General features: G+C 39.9%; 1 protein-coding gene and 1 long non-coding RNA gene across 2 annotated transcripts in view; both read left to right on the forward strand.

Annotated features, from left to right (window-relative positions):
- LOC139742633 (uncharacterized) overlaps positions 1–951 on the forward strand; it is a 37,415-nt gene extending 36,464 nt beyond the window's left edge. Inside the window, exon 3 of the long non-coding RNA XR_011711713.1 lies at positions 821–951. This is a non-coding gene — a long non-coding RNA (uncharacterized lncRNA). The remainder of the gene's footprint in view (positions 1–820) is intronic.
- Positions 952–1,084: 133 nt separating this feature from the next.
- Positions 1,085–19,721, forward strand: part of LOC139742628 (rho guanine nucleotide exchange factor 10-like) — a 105,259-nt gene continuing 86,622 nt past the window's right edge. The window contains exons 1-3 of the mRNA XM_071653153.1: positions 1,085–1,403; positions 1,722–2,388; positions 18,060–18,185. Of these exons, the coding sequence (XP_071509254.1) occupies positions 1,263–1,403; positions 1,722–2,388; positions 18,060–18,185 (934 nt within the window). The 5' untranslated portion in view covers positions 1,085–1,262. The remainder of the gene's footprint in view (positions 1,404–1,721; positions 2,389–18,059; positions 18,186–19,721) is intronic.

Below are 19,721 nucleotides of genomic sequence, written 5' to 3' on the forward strand. Positions count from 1 at the left end.
TCGCAAAACGTTAAAAGCTAAATCCTCACCTCGACCAGAACTGTACACGCCCTTTAATATCAGGTGTCTATACGCGGTAAATACACACATATTCCTATCAAATTATGTGATGTAGTAAGTTGGGAAGAATTGTTCAATACTCTGAAGCATATGGTGTGTAGGCCCTTTATGGTTTGCAGTTTAGATAGTCAAGAAATTTAGAGTATAATGGCCCAATGAGTGAAGTCGAGGTAGGAGTGTGTATACTGTAGATAAGTTTTCTTGTGTGTTTAGTTAAATGTTCTGAAAATTTGTGTGGCATATATATTCGGGCTACATATCTCTCTGTTTTTATGATTGACCTATCTGTTTTATATGGCCCCTGATGAGGATGAAATGAACCGAAGGAAATATGTCGGTAATTATGAAACACGAAGGAAAATAAGTGTGAGTGTGTCAGTGATACATGTACACTCTGCCAAATAAGGATCATTTTCAGGCATGTGTGATGGAGAGTTTGATTGAATACTAGATGACCAATTACTAGCAGCCATCATTCCTCCTAAGTTTGCAGCCCCCGGGGCAAGACTCCATCTCGGGTGGGAAAAGAAAATCGGGGTCACATTGATCATTCAAGATGCGTAATGAGGCGGGGGATGCAACACGCGAGGAAAGAGGTGACACAAAATCAACAAAGAGATTGTGATCATGAAAATTGATTTGAGTGAATTTTTTTTTCTTGTGTCACACTTAGGGGAAAGTAAACAATGGGGAAGAAGTAACTGGAAATCTTTTTCTGATGATTTTTAACATCACTTTTTTTTTTCTTTGTGTACCCAAGGCAGTCTTGGAAGAACAACAGCGGTTGGGGGATTTTCTGGAAGATTGCACGTCCGCATCTTAGGAGGATCGCCATGACAACAGGATCATCAATGGCTTAAGGTGGAGGATGGTGAGTGAGCTTGTCTTGAGGTGGACTGGAGTGGACTTTGCCTTCGTCGAGTGAGAAAAACTCTTTCAGTGTTTGCTCTAGATGTAATTTGGACCTGAGTGCTTTTATATCTCTGATAAGAATGCTTTGAGAAGTAATTCCTCAAAGATTGACTCTCGGCGAAAAAAAGGTACATATATCTTTGACAGCTGCTGAAGAGCCATCAAACTTTGATCTGTAACATGCATCAGTATTTCAACTGAGACTTCTTGGAGAATATCTTTTACGACGACAAACACGGCAGGAAATCAGTCGGCCATTTTTTTTTTAGGAGAGGTTTGGTCAAGAGACCATGAGTGATGCCATGGATAACACGCACGCGGACGAGGATAAACCGGTCATACTGGACTCGCCGAGCGATTCGAACACGACCACGACCCCGAGCAGCGACCAGTCGCGCGAGGTCACCTACGAGATCTTGCTGCCAAATGAGGTAAGAAAGCCTGAGTGTAGATGAGTGGTCAGTAGAAGCCCCTATCTCAAGATTTTATGTGCAAATTATATGGCAAGTTGTGAGGCGATGACATCGTCAACTAGTTATTTACATATTCATATTGCCTTTTAAAAAACTTTTAAAAATTTTCCAATTTCATATCTTTCAAAATTATTATCAGATTTTTATCAAAATTTCACTATTGCATTTGAAAAATTTTACTCATTGTTTTCAGACTAACTTTGAACTGGTCCAGAATTCACCTTTTAACTGTTGTGTTCATCATACGTGATGTGATGTAATTTATTGTCCCTGCAGAATGAAGCAGAAAATGAGGAGCAGTATTCCATGATTCCCGAGCTCGACCAATCAAATTACACTGAGCTCATCCAATCCGAGCTGCCAGAGCCCAGCACGTATGAGACCACGACGTTCCATCATGACTCGAGTCCAGTGCGTGAGCATGGCTGGCAGTCCACTTGGCCGGAACGCAACGAAAACGAAGACATTGATGAGTACAGTCAGTCGGCGGTGAGCATGGCCGACGTGGCCAGCGTCAACAGCCAATCAGCTTCCAGCGCTGCCGACGCGCAGAGTATCCACAGCAACCACAGCGCCCAGAGCATGCAGAGCGAGACGTCGCCGGACCGGCCGGAGGGCGACGACCTTGGGTCGTCCCGCGTCACCAGCCTCATCGACAAACTCAACCAGAGCGACATGCTGGGTTCCCGCCCTGTCCCCACCTCCCTCCCCCTGGGCACCACCCGGGGCACCATGGGGCCCTACGCCAGCAGCTACGCGAAGAACCCGGGCCAGGCCCTGGTCGGGAGCCCCTCCCAGATCGCCGGGCGGGCGACGATACCGCGGGCGTCGTTCAAGACGCGGGCCCGGGAGCCGATCCTCGGCTCGTCCGTGGGAGGTGAGCTGCAAATGGACGAGGACGGGAACGAATTCACCGAGTGGACAGAGAATGAGATCTATCAAGGTTAGACTCAGGGCATGAGCATCTTGTCGGCAAAATCATAAAATGGCATCAAATTTAAAAAAAGAAAACCCACCAAAATCACACACGCAGACACACACACATATACAAACTATAAAGGTATGAAACTGCACCCTCTGTGACGAAATTTGAAATGCACCTTCCGTTTCTGTACCACAATGGCATGCACAACCCATCAAAAACCAGGCAAAAAATATGCATCTTGCTGCCAAGGGAAATGAGAAAACCCACCCACAATGCTATGGGAACTGCAATATGCTGCTTGTGCATACGACTGGCTTGTTGCTTGTGAAAGATGAAAGCATTAAAAAATCACTTTAAAAAAAAGGACTGTGTTTTTAACATTACTGTCCTAGATTCTGTCACCTCTATTCACGTACTATCTCCATTAGTCCTTGTTCCATTCCCTTACTGCCCGGTTTCCCTCTCTTTTTCTCGTAATTCATATCTCATTCTTGATAACACTGTGCAGATGCTATTTGCCACTGTCTATCACCACTTTTCAAAGGAAAGTTCACATTTAATACTCCTTAGTGCATCTAACAAGCATTTGTACCTGATATGCATTCTAACCCAGCTGAATGAACGGGTAAAGCGATTATTTGAGTAATCCACTTGAGGTTGAACTAGATGGCCTAACCTAGATTTTTTTTTCTTCAAATTATTTTGTAGCCAGATATTTAGTACCACAAGAGGATTAAATCTTGTCCCTACGCACACAAAAATTGAGTCAGAAACTCGTCCACTGTTTGGTAGGGGGCTTGATATAAATTCATGCATTGAATACTTGATGCCCTGATCTGTTTCTTTTCTATATTTGTATCTTATTACCACCACTGTAGACATCAGTGGGTCATATGAATGACACCCAATCCTCTGTAACTAAAACAAGACACAAGCTTTAAAGGAGTGGTATAGTTTTGGTTGAGATGGGGTTTCAGGTTTCCAACATTTTTGTGAGATAATGAAAAACCTCTTATAAAATATTAAAGAGCATACAATTCTAGGAGGAATGCAAAGTTTATCTGATGAAAATCGATTTGAAATGGCTGAGATATCCAAAAACAAAGAGGTCGTAATAAAAGATGGGACACTATATCTATCCTGTAGCATTATCTTTCTGTTTAGATAATACTAGAAAAAGATTTAAGTTATTTTAAGAAAGTGAAAAATAACGAACATATATATTTTTATTAATGCTGGATTTGGTTCGAGCTGAGATATCACCAAGGGCTTGTACAACACTTCTTGTAGGAGGCCATACCCGTAGATGTCACAAATATTTGACATCAACGTAAAGTACTTGCAGAAGGAACAAGTTTAATTCAGTTTTGAAGTAGATGAGGAAATCTAATAGACAGATTCTCCGCTTTTTTCAGTATATTGGAACAAGGATTTGAATAATCTGAGGCATGAAACACGTTAAGTTTTGGGAGTTAGGCAGAGGATTTTCCAGCAAAATATTGGCAAGCCGCACAGGTCGCTGACCACTAGGTGTTTGTGAGATCTGTCCGAAAATAACTGCAGTAGATGTTAGCCTTCGGGCCATCAATTGCTTACGAGTCTCGGCATTGAGACTCAAAACCTCAAGATGTATAGGTTTACATCGCAGGTACAGTGACAGAAATTCCTCACTGACATGCACATTCTTGACTTTGCAGGTGCGAAGTGAAAAATTGCATCTGATTGATTTTGAGCATTTGCCGGCGACAAGGTATGCCATGGCTGGAAAGGTTTTGAATGAGGTTTCGGCGGTGACACGCGCTGTACCGCGAGATAGTGTGACACGCTAGCAAGTTCTTAGTTTCTCGTAACGCCCACGGCCTCACGGCCTGGTCACTTACCGAAATGAGCAATGAAAGAATGCCACAGATACTTGAGAGGAAGCAGTTGTGACTTCAGATGAACTATTTCACATTTTGGCAACACTCCAAATTGGATGTTTTGAAGCTGTGATCATGAAATGCTTGATACCACGTGGGAGTCTATAAGTTTGAAACTGTTGTTTGGCCATTATTTCAAGAACTCGCAGTCATTCCGAAGAATCTTTTCGTTAATGAGGAAAGCCATGACAGCCAGATTTTATGTAAATGATTTAAAGGGGAAAGCTAGTAACTGATCAGTGGGAATCAGTGCGAATGCTGGGGGATGATTATTCCAGTTCTTGTGGGATTCATTTAAGAATACATTATATATCTATTGTTGTGTGAAAATAATTTGCTTCAGAATGGTCTCATATTCAAGTAATGTGCAGCTTAATGCCCCGTCACTGACCAGGCATGCTAACCTGGAAACATTAAACTGCACATTACTTGAATATGAGACCATTCTGAAACAAATAATTTTCACACAACAATAGATATATAATGTACTCTTGATTGAATCCCATAAGGATTGGAACAATCATCTCCCAGCATTTCCACTGATTCCCACTGATCAGTTACTAGCCTTCCCCTTTAAGGATGGACTTACAATGACTTATTGGAAAGCTATTAGGAAACTTCTTTCTTTTTCCAAGAATGATGGGAATTTTTAAAGCTCGCTCCCCTGCTTTTAATGTTGGCCACTTTAACCTGTGTTATTTTCTGATGAAAAGATGTTGACATCAATGTAGCACCTTGAAAACACTTTTCCACATAGCTGCAATGAAGTCACCATTAAGATCATGTACAAACTGTAGAATTTTGTACATGATCTTAAGTAGAGATCAACAGTGCTTGCCTCTCTGAAGAGAATATTACCAAAGTTGAAGACAATTTCATTGAAAGAGGGAATTACACTAAGTGCTGTCACTATTCAGCTGTGAGTCTGGATATGGTAGGTAGAAATTGTGAGGGACTTCAATTTAACCCCCTTTAGGACCACACCATGAAAAAGCCATTACCGTCATGTACACCGGGTTGTGTACAGTAATCACAGGGTTGAGCAAAGGAACGTGATGGGTTTGCGTGTTCAGGTGCACTCATAGAAATACATAGGGCACTAAAACTAGAAATCACTATCACCAAAAGTCTGTCATATTTACTCACACGAATCACACGCCACATTCTACCCACAAACTTTGATGGCTATCCACATAAAGTTGGAAGGTCATCGGGGCGAATTGTCTATCACCATTCACTGTGTGTCCATGTGACATCACGCTCTGCTCATGGCGTCCGATTGGTCGCTAGATCACATTCTCTGGCTCCTCACGGTTTATTCTTTCCCCCCTCTCCATCTTTCTGTATCTCTTTGACCACCATTCACATCATTGCATTGTACGTATGTGTGTAATATTATACGTCAGTGTCTCGTTTTAACCCGTGGACAGATTGTATCGCAAGGTGAGTATTTGACTCGACAGTCATAACATTGATTGTTCTGTATCAACATTACTTATTCATCGTTTCTTGCACTGCATCTTGCCTTTCATTCACAGCTTTCATTCCCTGCGAGTCACTTAATATGCATTCCTTGACTTGTGCATACAGTCGTACATTGCTCTCTTGATCCCTTTCATTTGCACTACACAGTTTTGACATCTTCTGCCATTAGGCAGTAAAACTTAACATTAGTGCTCTCAAATCATCATAATATGTTGTCTGCCTGTGTGTGCAAATGTTTCAGTTGAAAATTTTCCTCAATTCTATTTGTCATCTATGTGAAAAAACCCCCTCAGTTTGTACATTGAATCATTTTTACAAATTTGTGTTTAACACAGACTCTCATATATCCCATCCTAATCACCTATCATTTGTCTGCCTATTCCCACTTTAAAAGGTCTAATTTATCATGTGTTTCATTTCTCATTCTTTTTATTATTTCTTCACTGCGAATATGTAGTAAAGTGTAATTTGATTTTTATATTGGAGATGCAGCGAACTGCAGACAAATTCTATTGCGATAATTGTGCCCCCGCCCCCCATTTGCTCTGGATCAGTGATGAGATGAGCGTTCGCTTCAATTTCAGAAAACTTATCATTCATCAAGCTAATAGCAGTTGGACCCATATATATTGTAGGTCAGTTTCCAATTTCACTGATATGAAACTGCAGTACATCACCCCGCCCCCTCCAAATCCCCTCCCCCCCCCCACCCTTTGTGCTGTTGTATGAATATAATTCAGTCCATTCAACCAAGTCAGTGCATCAATGTCTGTTATTCTACAATAAATGCACTGTTACCACGTTTACTAGAAAACAGATTGCATGCTATTTTGTTTCATTTTCTTTTTTTTTTAGCAAATCAGCACCAATTCCTCTGACGTAAAATGAAATTTGTTAGCTGATAAATACCATGGCATCAGTGTATCGGCTTTCAGTCATTTAGTGGATAATTCTATTCCGGACGAATCTGTACGTCATCACTTTAAAGCTGCTTGTCTGTTGCATGGTCTGGTGCGTGATTGCGAGCGTTTATGCAAGATGCGGTGGTAATTTTACTGCTTTGATTTGTTAAAACGTACTTCCAAGGCCGAATTCATGTAACTGTTTTGTAACTGACTTTTGATTTCAGTATATATGTCTGCTTTGGACTTAATTACCTGCACCCCTGGAATGCCAAATCTTGAAATAATGAATACGTCACGGGGTATTTTTATTTAGTTGATGTGATTTTGTGGCGGATGTGAGAGCTTTATCGGATAGGATGGAAGTAGGAGGGGATCTCTTTTAGGATACCAATGACATGCTTTAATGTTCACCATTTTAGATCTGGCCATGTTGCATGATTGGCTGTTATGAGAATGTTATGTCACTACAGAACATATTGTTAAAAGCTTTGCCCTTGTTAACATCCATGCGTCAGTATTTAAAAGCTGCCGCAGTAATTTTGCAGTATATAGCTCATTTACTATTTTGCTGTGTTTTCATCCTTTATAAATGCTGCTGCAGTTCCTATCATAATCATTTGTAGTATAAATATATGTTCATTCTTTGTATTAACCCATTGAGGACGGACTGATTTTGCTGTAACAAGCATTTTCCATAGACACGAGCCCGAGTATACTCGGGACTACTGTAAAAGTGGAAATTTTCGCGGTGCTGAAATTTTTATGCATTACGCACGACCAGAAACTAGTGCAAAAATAAAAGCATGCGATTATTTTTTGCTTGTCATATGTTTCAGTAGTGGAAGTCTTAATTCTGTGGAATTAGAAACATGCACAACTCATCTTACCCGGATGAGGGCGAAAAATTACTCGTGCAAAATTATCCACTTTCACATTAGTCTTCAATGGGTTGACGTTTCAACAAACCTGTGAATTTACTGCCTCTTTTCATTCAAGTTGGCTTTATTATCAAATCACTTTCTTGCCTGTGCATGTGTCACTAGAACTTTAAGAAAGGGAGGAAGCATGACAAACTTCAGTGAAGGTGAATGTGAGGTTTGACCCAAGATCATTTTGTAACAAACTGTCCCACTTCTTCCCCCCCCCCTTCCCTGTCTCTTTGTCATTCTCCTCCTATCTTCCTCTGTCAACACCAAAGAGGAAGATGGGTAAAAAAGAAGAGAGAGATCCCAAACTGTGCTCCCCCTCCCCCCCCCCCCCAAAAAAAAAGAAGGAGAAAAGGATTGATTGCTGAGGTTAATGTAGGCTTGCCTCACTCATTCTGTGGCTGCGGCCGAGGGGAGGGGTGGGTGAAACGGGATCAGGCGGAGCACCCTGGCATCCTCCTCAAATCTCCCCCATCTCAGTGGTTGTGTAAATTGACATGTTGGCCCGAGCACCGTAGTCCATCATGGGCTGCTACCAAGGATGAAGAGAGGGAGGGGGAAGGGGGAGAGGAATGTGGTCTCGGTGAGAGGATGGTGATGATACTCCATTGATGCTGTGTAAGCACTTAAAGGGATGGTATGCCTATAGATTTGGTTGAGATGGGGATTCAGATTTGTGTGTGTGTGTGTGTGTGTGTGTGTGAGATAAATGGAAACCTCTTTATGAAATATGAAAGAGTATACAATTCTAAAGAGAAATTCAAAGTTTATTTGATTAAAATCACTTTTGAAATGGCTGAGATATCCAAAAACAAAGTACAACAAAGTGGTTCTAAAAACAGGTGGATCCATCCTGTTATTAGAACCTCTTTGTTTTTGGAAAAAAAACTTTGAATTCCTCTTTAATAGAATTGTATGCTCTTTCATACTTCATAAGAGGTTTATCATTATCTAACAAAAAAAAAGGAAACCTGAATCACCTTGTCAACCAAAACTATACCATCCCTTTAAAGCAGGGATATGAAACAGAGATAAAATGAGAAAGGAAGAGAGAGTGAGAGAGAGGCAGAGAGAAAGAAAGAGAGAGAGAGAGAGAGAATGAAGAGAAATGAAGAGTTTGATAGCATAAAGGGTCCAATCACCATTTTTAAACATTTTAAAATAAGTCCATCATCAGATGGAGCAAAATGAAACCTTTCCAGTGACACCTCACTTCTTACTTACATGGTACATTCTTAATTAATGAGGTTATGATTAGAAATGTTCCATAATTTCTTATCATATTCTTTGTTTTCTACCAGCTGTTATCACAAATGTCTATAATTAACAAGAATGGAGTTATCTCTTTTTTGCAGTTAAACTCTTCATGTAAAGAGAGGAGTTAACAAGCGGCAGTTAAACAAGCTCGTTATAAAAACAGAGTAGAAACGTATTAGAGGTAGAGCGGGAGTGAGAAAAAGATGATAGAGTTTAGATGATGATGAGTACTGGAAGATGAGGGAAGCAAGCAAATTAGGGGTAGGAATAGAGAGAAAGAAATGAGGGGAGGGGGAGGATAGAGAGGGAGAATGTAGACTGCTCAGTTCAGCAGGGGGGGGGGTTCCCCTTGTAGGACATTCACCTTAGAGTGATTAACGGAATGTCATTTAAGTACAGCCACAAGGCCCCATCAAGACCTAAACAGGACATTACATATACTGGCCTGAGCTATCTAACACCTTTTTGGCTTCACCTCCCTCAATTCGCCCCACCCCATACCACCACCCCCACCACCCCCCATCCCCACCTCTCCCCATCCCCACCTTCCCCATCCTCAAAGATACTGGTAAGTAAACTCTCCCCCCCAAAAAAAAAAAAAAAAAAAAAATGAGTATACTATGATCTGCAGAAGGATTATAAAGTTACAAGTAACTTTATCTGGAAGTAGAAACTCCTCGCAAAGTTTAGCTTGCAGTGTATGCGGCGGCAAAAGAATGGTTCTTTTGTGTTATGCTGAAAGATGGTTATTATAGTGCCACTGACAAATGAACATATCAATCTACCATACTGGCTTTGATATTGTTGTTAGCAGGTCAACATGGCACATGAAAGTACTGGCCCCATTAAAAAATGGTTAGAAAATTGAGATGATGGTTAGAAAAGTGAGGTGAGATATATTAAAACAAAATAAACATCAAATTGACAGTTATTTGGTTGTTTGGTTGGAGAATAGGTAATCTCTAAAAAATTTAGCCAACCCCAGCAGTGTAAAAAATTTGGTAATCTTGTCTCTAAAGAAGCTCTACTAATATTTAGTAAGTATTTACAGTGAAATAGGTCCAATAAAATAGTTTTGGTTAAGTTTCTGCATTTCAGATGCAAAGTTAGTTATCAGTGTTACGTAAATTATTTAATTGAATAATGTCAAATGCCTAAAATTTTGGAAGGTTAATGTCCTTGTAAATTTATGGAATGATAAGAATGGTCTAATTAATGTGGACACAAGTTCATGAGTTTGGAGGTTATAAATACATGACTGACATATTGCATGAATTTCCATGGTGTATAGTGTGAACACCTTACTTCAAACCAAGTATGTCGGACTGAAGGGATGTTTCAAAGCTATTAATGCAAGGTGCCAATAAAACAGTCCCGATCGTGTGTGTGCACACCTGCTGTAGGAAGACCTAACCTTTCTCAGTAGAGAGAAAAGGAGAGAAAAATAGCACCCTGTCTCTCCAACTGCACACCGCCATCGTCGTCATGAATAGGTAATACAATCCTTGGGACTGGACCTAAATTATTCTTCCCCCCTCTTGGAAATGGGTCATGAATAAAGGATTATGCCATAAGACCAGGTGAATACCTCCATTGGAGAATTATCTCACCTAACCCCCCCCCCCCATCTCGAAACAGAGATTGAAGAGGGCGCCCCATTTATAAAGCCGTGCTTGAGAGTGAAAGAAAAATATTCTCTGATTCTCTGAGTCTCCACTAATGTCGAGCCTTGGTTATCACGTATGATAATTGATGCTGATGATAGCATCAAATCTAACAGTGATAATAGAGCATGCTGATAAAAATCAACTTGCCAACTCCACCAAAGTAAGATGCCCAGAGTGCAGTGAGAGAATATTTCCGTTCATCCAGCGTACCTATCCTCACATTATATGCATCTGACCATTTATGTTTGTGAGTGACTGCAGTGGCAGATGCTGCTTTGGTTGTGGGAGAAACCTTTTAAGGTTCTGCCCGGTGCGTTCATCTCAAGAGTTCATTAGGGTCAATATGGACTGGCCGTCTGAGATGCAGAAGCCCCCCCCCCCCCCTCTCTCTCTCTGCAGGCCTGGTTGCCATAGCAACTTGCCAGAGATTGATGTTGTTAAGATAGTGACCAAATGCATTCGTGTCATTGTAATGTAAATAATATAAATCACTTTTCCCCCTTCTCCTCATTACTTGACCATTTACCTGTTAGCATTACTCGCTCGTCCATTTATCTTGTCCTAAGTGTCCTCTTTGGGTTCGTTTGGGATCTTTTATTTGTGTATACCCTTCTTGATTAATTAGATTTTTGTGGGCAACCAACTGGGTAGCATTTCAATCACCAGTCTTTTATTGAGCTGACATGTGTTCGGCCGTAGACTGACGTCACTGGCTCGCCGCACACACAGTAGAAGGTTTCCGCCAACATCCATGTTTCGGCGAATGTAGCATGAAGCCCTCGCTCGTTGCAAGGTGAACCTTTCGCCCAAAATCGAGCATGCAGATTGGCCCAGTTCCGTAATAATGACTGTTCCACTTAATATCAAATGGGTCAAACCTGGTTATTGATTTATTCTTCAAATAGGACAACGTGCCTTCTTCTTTTTATTTTTTTTTTTCAAAATCAAAGTTCTGGTTAGTTCACCCCTGTAGCTTTTTCCTCATGCATTTTCATACAGATTGCTGTGCTGTGAACTTTGCACTCCCAAGAGATCCAACTCAGCCAGTTATCTCGTCAATATGGACAAAATGTTCATTTGAAAGAAGAACAGGAAAAAAAAAGGGGGAGGGGAAAACAAAATTAGAGGGGACGATTTTGGAGCAATAGATAGTAGACTTCCTTCACTTCAACCCCTGACCAGCACTATTCATGGGCTGCCTACCAGCTGCGCGGATTTCCCCAGGGTGGCAGGATGGGGGTGGGGGGGGGGGGGGAAGGGGTTATTTACCAAGTAATGATCCTTTTAAATGATTGCTTCCTCCAGCCGTCAATGTGATACCTCCCCCTCCGCCCCTCCAGGTTCGGGGATAGAAAAAGGAAAAGTGCACTCTCCACTGTATGTTCACCTCTGTATTGGAATATAGACTTTTTCTCTCTCCCTGTCAATCATTGTGTCACTTTTTTTTTTGACGTGGTATTGATTTTTTTTCCTCCATTTTGTTTCTGTAGTTGCTTATTGTTGTTGTTGAGGTATTTTTGTTGGTACATGTATTAGTAAAAGAATGGAAATTGTATTATACTGCCCTTTTCCTGACATCAGAATATCAAATACTTCCTCTGAAGAATAAGGAAAGCTTAAAGGCCCTGTTTACCTTTAGGAGCAGCGATTTAAAAGATGTTCAAGATAGCACTTTTGATGCATATGTGTAGGTCAGCCGTATCACGAAACATCCTACCTTGTAAAATTTTTGCAATAAAGCCTAAACTATAAGGAGATATCACTAATTTTCTCTTTAAACCATAACTGTAGACGGTTTAGTCTGGAAAATTTTTTATTGTAACCATTGTTCGCAATTTGTATATTTAACGATACTTAACATTGATTATACTTGTTCAAAGTTTTACATTGGCTGTTTCTATCCCTAACTCACATTTTAGAACTATTTTGAAGCACTAATGCTGGGTTTTTGATTCATCAGCAAATGGTAAATTATGCCTTTAAGACTGGCAAATTAGATATTCATAAATTTGACATTTTTATGGTACTGAATATCTTTGGAAAATATCTTACTTTTTTTTTCTCATTTATATCTTTGGAAGGAATTTTATGCTCTGCCAACATTGCCTGAGGGTATATTAGTATGATTTTTCCTTTGCTACACTCAAAATTATCCTAATGACATATCCACTCACACACACATACCCAGTGCATGGCTTACAATGTGTTTCAACCCCAACTGTAAAATTTGTAACTTTCCTCCATTGTGCACAAACTTGCATCGGATGCCATTACCTTTTATCCAGCCAACGTTGGCATGCGAAAAATCTCTTAATGCTTGTTGGCACGTTCCGCCAATCGTTGACAGAAGATGAGGCAAAAAATAACCGTGAGCTCATCGGAGGGTTAACGTCGTCGCGGTTTCCAGTTGAGTCACCTCAAGTGTCCATGTTCAGTCAGGGATGGACGTCCGAAGGTAATCGGGAGTTCAGTCAACTCGGCTGAACTGCCACTTATTCCCGCGGACAGAGTGATGGGGCATTTATTGTTTGGGAGACGCTCACACTTCGAGGGTGGGTGAGGAAACGTTCAGGATTGATTGAAATGCCTTGAACTAAAATGTATTTATTGTTCCATGAAATACATATTTGTTGCATTTATTTTAGAAAATGTTTTTCTTTGTTCGTAAAGGTTATTTGATGTGACAAATCTGCATATCAGTGCAATTACCTCCCAGCTACATACTGGTTAGTGATAAGGTTAGAGTAAAGATTAGGTTTAGGGAACTTAGGTTTAGGGTTAGACTTTGGGGTTAGGGTTAGGTTTTGGTTATGGATTTAGGATTAGGGTTAGAGTCAGGGGAAGGGTCTGGGGTAATTGCCCAGGGGGTAATTGCCCTAGACCCATAAATCTGAATTGGATTGAAATGCAACCAAGTAATTGCATAGTGGTTTGAAAGTGGTTACTTCTGCACTGTGAAAAAGCTTACATTGTGTGATATACAAGGGACTGCAAAACCAGAAATGCTCATGTGCATTTCCATTTCACACATTTTGTGAGAGCCAAGATACGCAAAATTCAAATGCATGCGAAAATTCTCGTCTGCACCGTATGCATTGAATGCCATCGGCAATTTGTGAAAATTTCATGCCGCTAAAAAGGCTATCAGCTCCAATTCACGAAGATTTCATGCCATGAAAATATCTTACTTTTCAGTAGATGGGAGTGAACAAGTTTGTAAGTTGATGAGCTTTTTGCCGATTTCAAGAGAGAGTTTATTATTGATATCATGGAGTCTGCGTAGTTTATTTTGAGACGATAATGGCTGCACACTTGTCAAAAAGCTGTTCAAATTTTTCTCTGAAATTCAATATAATTGCATTTCCTTTTAAAGATGTTCCTTTCTGACTATTATTGATGGCATGAAAAGGGAAAAGGAATTGTTTGATCCTGTGTCACTGGGTTGTCACTCATCTCCTGGCATTGCCAATTTGCAAGTGGCCTGATTGCGCCTTTGCTCTATGACGCCATGGATTGATGCGATGTGTGTTTATTACAAAGCACGTCTTCCAAAAGTTTGTCATCCAAGGACGTGCGTGAAGACTGTTAATTCACCATGTGAAGTGCCCACTTACAGTAATGCAAAAGGTTGATGATAGAGGAATGTGTGGTTACCAGAGGCTTTCTGCATTGCCAATGTAATGGAATTCTGAAAACAAATTGGATTCCTCATGTTTTCTTAGTAAGGGGTGTTGGTTGAAAGATTAAAGAAAATAATGTAGATCCTCAATCCCTTCATTAATGTTGGCAGATCAAACTACAAATGGTGTCAGGAGCTGTATGCTTTGTCATCCATACTGTTTATCTAAAAGATATTTCAATTTTTTATGGCTCCCAGTTACTGCTAATAAGAATGAATTTGCAGATTAAATATATTCTGTTGCTGCTATTTAATTGATTTAGTGTGAATGTAATAAAGTTATTGCTAGCTAAAGAAGCCAAAATCAATACATACCGCAAAAGTGGAAATTTTCACGTTGTAGAAATTTTGACACATTTTACGCAACCTGAAACTAGCGCAAAAATAAAAGCATGCAAGTATTTTTGCATGCCATATGTTCCAGTAATTAATGTCTTGATTCTGAAGAATGAAAAATGTGAAATTCATCTTACCTGACCAAGCGCAAAAACTTATGAGAAAATATACACTTTTGCCTCACAAATGATTAGTTGGAAAAATATGAAGCTGACAGTCTTTTTATTTCTGGAAATGAGAAATCTTTCAAATATTTTTTTATGTATTCCCTTCTTTGTTGTTAACCAGAATTGTCTTGTGCAGCCGATGTCATGTCGTCATGAATTTCTCCCGGTGGCATCAGGAAACTAGCCTCTTTTTCCAGGCTTTAGGATAAAGTCCTTAATCTTAATGTCTGTCCCCTTTATTGAAATTAGAAAGTGATTTTCATTTCAGAGATGAGCTAAAACAGCAATTTACTGCTACTGTCAAGCCCAGTTATCTTTATTTATGTAATTTTTTCTTCTCTTGTTGTTGGCCACGGCTTTTTGAAATGTAATGAGTTTGTCTGCCGTGACACACGAATCTTGGGGAATCTATCTGCCCGGAAGCTTGCGGGGATTCGCCACATAGTCTGAGGTTTGATGTGGCATGAAAATGTATGTTGACGCACATCTCGTGCCGCGGTCCCTCGAGTGATTCGTTTCCGTGGTCCCTGCGGAGGGCGGGTGTGATTAGTTTATCGGCGGAACCGTCGGTTAATTTTCATTTCTTTCTTGCGGATCGGTGGTCCGCTGTGGTTTTCACCTGCCGAGATGCTGCAAGCGACTGGATCTTGTTGCTGGTATGTTTTTGACCATGATGGAGAAATAGGTTGGGTGCACAGAGTGAGTATGATGTGAATAATCTCCAGAATGCAGTAGATTCGGTGCAAGAAGGCTTTCAAAAATGACAGAGCTAAGCCGAGTTAATGTGGGGTAACTTTCGGGGTGAGTAACATAATGTCAGTATGTGCAGAGTTGAAAACTTGCTTAAGATGGTCTACATTGAAAAGCATCATTGTGGTTTATGTATGGATGGATTGATGTTTTTAATGTATGTATGTATACATATCTTTCTTGTCTTTTTTGAAAAGTGAAAGGGTTTACAATCTAACTTCTGAAAAATGTTTATACCACCCGTTTTTTTTTTTATGTTTGCCAGACCTTGCTTATGTTTGAGTTCGATATCTTCTTCCATTTCATTTTCAAAGAGGAAGGAGCTCATTATTAATATTCTGTTTTCCAGCAATCTCCCCAACACCTGTGATTGCTCTCATGACAGCATTTCACATTGGACGAGGGACAGACGAATGAAATATATGCTCTTTAGTAGACTGCATGCATGGAAGAGGGATGTGAAAAAGATGAAAAGAAAAGGGGCCAAAGATAGCCGGTTTGCCGAGGATGTTTGAGAATCACGGTGCTGGCTCCAAGAGGGATGGAAATGATGAGAAGTGGCTGCCGGTCAATGCAAGGGAGGATATAAAGATGAGGAGATGGGGAGAGAAAGAGAAAGAAAGAGAGATGGAGAAATGAAAGAGAAAGATAGAGTGGTAGAGAGAGCAAGAGAGATACATAGAGAGTGATGGAGGGAGAGAATAAAAGAGATAGATATATTACAAAAGAGAGAAGTAGATATATTAGTAGAAAGAAGAAAAAGTTAGTGGAGATAGAGAGAGAGATAGAGAGAAAGATAGAGAAAAAGAGAGAGATTGATATATTAAACAAGAAAAGTAGATATATTAGTAGAGAGAGAGAGAAAGAGAAAGATAGGCTGGTATAGATAGATAGATACACACATACATAGATAGGTTGATAGAGAGAGAGATAGAGAAATTAAAAGAAAGAGACATTGATTGGTAGAAGGAGCAAGAGAGAGAGAGAGAAAATAGAGATAGATATGTTAGTAGAGGGAGAGGGAGAGAGTGAGAGAGAGAAAGAGATAGGTAGATAGATTGGTAGAAAGAAAGAGAGGGAGAGAAATTGGGAGAAAATGGTGTGCATCTCAAGCTGCCGTTTTAATCTAAAGATGAGACTCCTCATGTCCTCCAGGGGCACTTAGGCAAAGTAGATGTTAAATTCCTCCCGGAGTTGAGTTACAGCGAGAGGCTGAGGAACGGATCGGGCAAGGAAAGAATGAAAAGAGAAGTGAGAGAAATATACAGAGAAATATAGACAGGCAATATCAATATGAAGAAAGAAAATGGCTGAGAGAATAAAAACAAATGCATACAGGATAGGTAAAATGGCCTAAAGATGAAGAGATAAATTGAATGATACAGGTAGACACACACACACACACATTAATATACCTATATATGTTTATGTATACATGTATTCATATATCTATGTGGGTGTGGGTTGTGTGTGTGTGTGTGTTTGTATGTTTGTTTATGTGCAGAGAAAGGAGATATATAAGAGAGAGAGAGGAGAAGAGAAAGAAAGACTTGAGAGTGGTGAAGTTTGCAATATTTGTGATAATAATGCCTTATCTTCGGAAAGAGTTCAGCAAATCTACCCAGAAATCATATATGGAAATTACAAGACAAGTTCTTGCACCGTTGCTGCGTGCTGTCAAAAATGATATTAAAAAAAAACTGATGATATAAGACGGGAACCTTTTTTTTTCGGTGCATTCGTAGAATGTCAAGTAAGAAAGGGATTACGGTACTGGCGAGGAAGATTTGCGACGTGTGACAGGGAAGGATTCTGGAATTGGGCGCAAGACATGATTGTGGAATAGGATGCCAAGGCGAAAGTGATCAGTCATATTTTTGTTCCCTGTTGTATTTTCTTTCTAAGTCCGTATGAAGGACGAAAAGGAGGTGCTTTTAGACCATGATCTGATTTCCAGGTCATTAGTGCCCACTCGCTAGATGCATTCATTTAGAGTGGTCCATGATATATGCCTTCTTGCTTTAATACCCCATACTTTCTTCATCTGCCTGTGTGCATTCTTCTCATACACTAATCTCTCACTCGTACAATAAATCGATTTGTTTTGTCCATCCGCATCGCTGTGATATTCTTCATTTCATTTAAACCTTCATCATACAGTGAAGCATTCACATTGATTCATTTTTGTTTATAATTTTTTTTTTCACTTGCCTTGAAATTGTTATGCTGTTATTGAAAGTAGTTTTCCCCACCTCTGTGTTAAGGTGCAGTATACCCATTGGCAGTTGTGTTATCTTCACGATGTTGGTGTGTGATGGATATTCATGTGTAGCTGTTGAAGCAGTACTATGCACTCACTGTACAACTCGTGTGCACGAATTGATTTTTGTTTTCCATTGTTTTTTCATTGTTTGGCGGATTATCTGCCGATGTTGTCTCCTTGAGTTGTTTTCTGTAAATTATCTCAACAATTGTACGTACTAATTCATCAGTCATCGACGTCGTCACCATCATCACCATCATCTCTTTTTATATTTTTGTTGCGTTCTCTCCGCATCCTTTCCACCACCTCCTCATCCTCCTCTTCTGCCTCCCCAGCCACCAACCGTTCAGATGAGTACACGGCCTCGCCGCTGCACCTAGCGCATCGCTTTGACGCACTCGAAGTCGATATGCTTGAGGGCGGTATCTATGAAGATGTGCAGTTTGACGAGAGTGAACAAGGTGAGACACTATAAAAAAAAAACAACGAAAGAGAGAGAGAAAAGCAAAGCCAAGCTAAGATGAAGTGATATTTTGTATCACCGAGCAAACTTTGCTTTTCAGCATAAATTGTATTTGTGTGAAACACTAGACGAGTTTTGGGTTTATGTTGAATGAAGCTTGGATGGGTGACTGGCCTAGACTTGCACCAAGATTTAGCTGAAGCGCGATGTAGTCACCACTTGATGATTATTTTGCATCAAGCCGCTACAGGAAGTACGAATGCATTGTATTGTGGGAAATGACACTGAATTACATTGATTTGATTTCATGACCAAAACTTTAATTAATTTATTTGCTGTTTGATTTGCTGCTTCATAGTCACCCAAAATATTCATAATGCCAAAGCACAGACTTTTTAAGAAGTCCATATAATATTAATCTCTAGAGCAGCCTTAGTTTGATTCCTTTTATTTGTGGCACAGCACAAAAACAAACAAACAAACAAACAAACTATAACTACTTGCTTAAGCACAGAATGTCATGGTTTATACCTGCACAAAATTTGCACTGCACTCTCTTTGTATGAACTGAAACCAATCTGCATATTGTTGTCGATGTGGGATGAAATATGTTCCTGTTCTGGCAAACCTTGTTTATACATTATGTGTTTTGTTTCTTCAAATCAGCAGAAGTACATGAATGATTCTCAAAACAGATTACCCACGTTGCACCACACTGTTTTTATCGGTGAACACTACATTACTTTGTATCTAGATGTGGATGGTGTTTGGACAAATTGCAGACTTACACTGCTGTTTTGGACCAGCAAAGTTTATGGCATTTTATAGAAAGGGTCATACTTCCCTCTTTAGTCCATTGTCATGATGCTTTTTGAGTATTCAATGCACTGTTAACCACTTAAATGTGCCAGGTTCATTGGACATTGCGTAAAATGCAGTAGGGTAATTGACACTCAAGGCCCATAATGAGTTAATGAAACATGTTAGAATGCATTTTGATTCTTGACTATGGAAAGGAGACTTTTGTTTTTAGTCCTGTTTATCTTTATTCAGTCATAATTCTGATAGCGTAGACTTTAAAGGGTGTGTACAGTTCTGGTTGAGGTGAGGATTTAGCTTATAACGTTTTGCGAGATATTAAAAAACCACTCTTTGAGATGTCAAAGAGCATCCAATTCTAAGGGGTATCAAAAGTTTATGTGATGAAAATCGGTTTTGAAATGGCTGAGATATCCAAAAACAAGGTGAAACAAAGAGATCCTAATAAAAGGCGTGGCCTGTCGCCTTTTATTATTATCACTTTTTTGAATATCTCAGCCATTTGAAAACCAATTTTCATCAAATAAATGTTGATTCCTTCTTAAAATCATATGTTCTTTCATATTTCATCAGAGGTTTCTCATTACCTCACTTAGGAATGTTCAAAACATGAATCCCCACCTCAACCAGTACTGTACAGTCCCTTTAAGTACGATGATAGTACTCTGTACGCTTGATATGATGTTTGCGATGATTGTAACAAGGCTATGATTAT

This window comes from Diadema antillarum, unplaced genomic scaffold, assembly GCF_040938485.1.
Source record: "Diadema antillarum isolate AM-2024a unplaced genomic scaffold, OU_Dant_1.0 seq00001010_RagTag, whole genome shotgun sequence".
NCBI lineage: Eukaryota > Metazoa > Echinodermata > Echinoidea > Diadematoida > Diadematidae > Diadema > Diadema antillarum.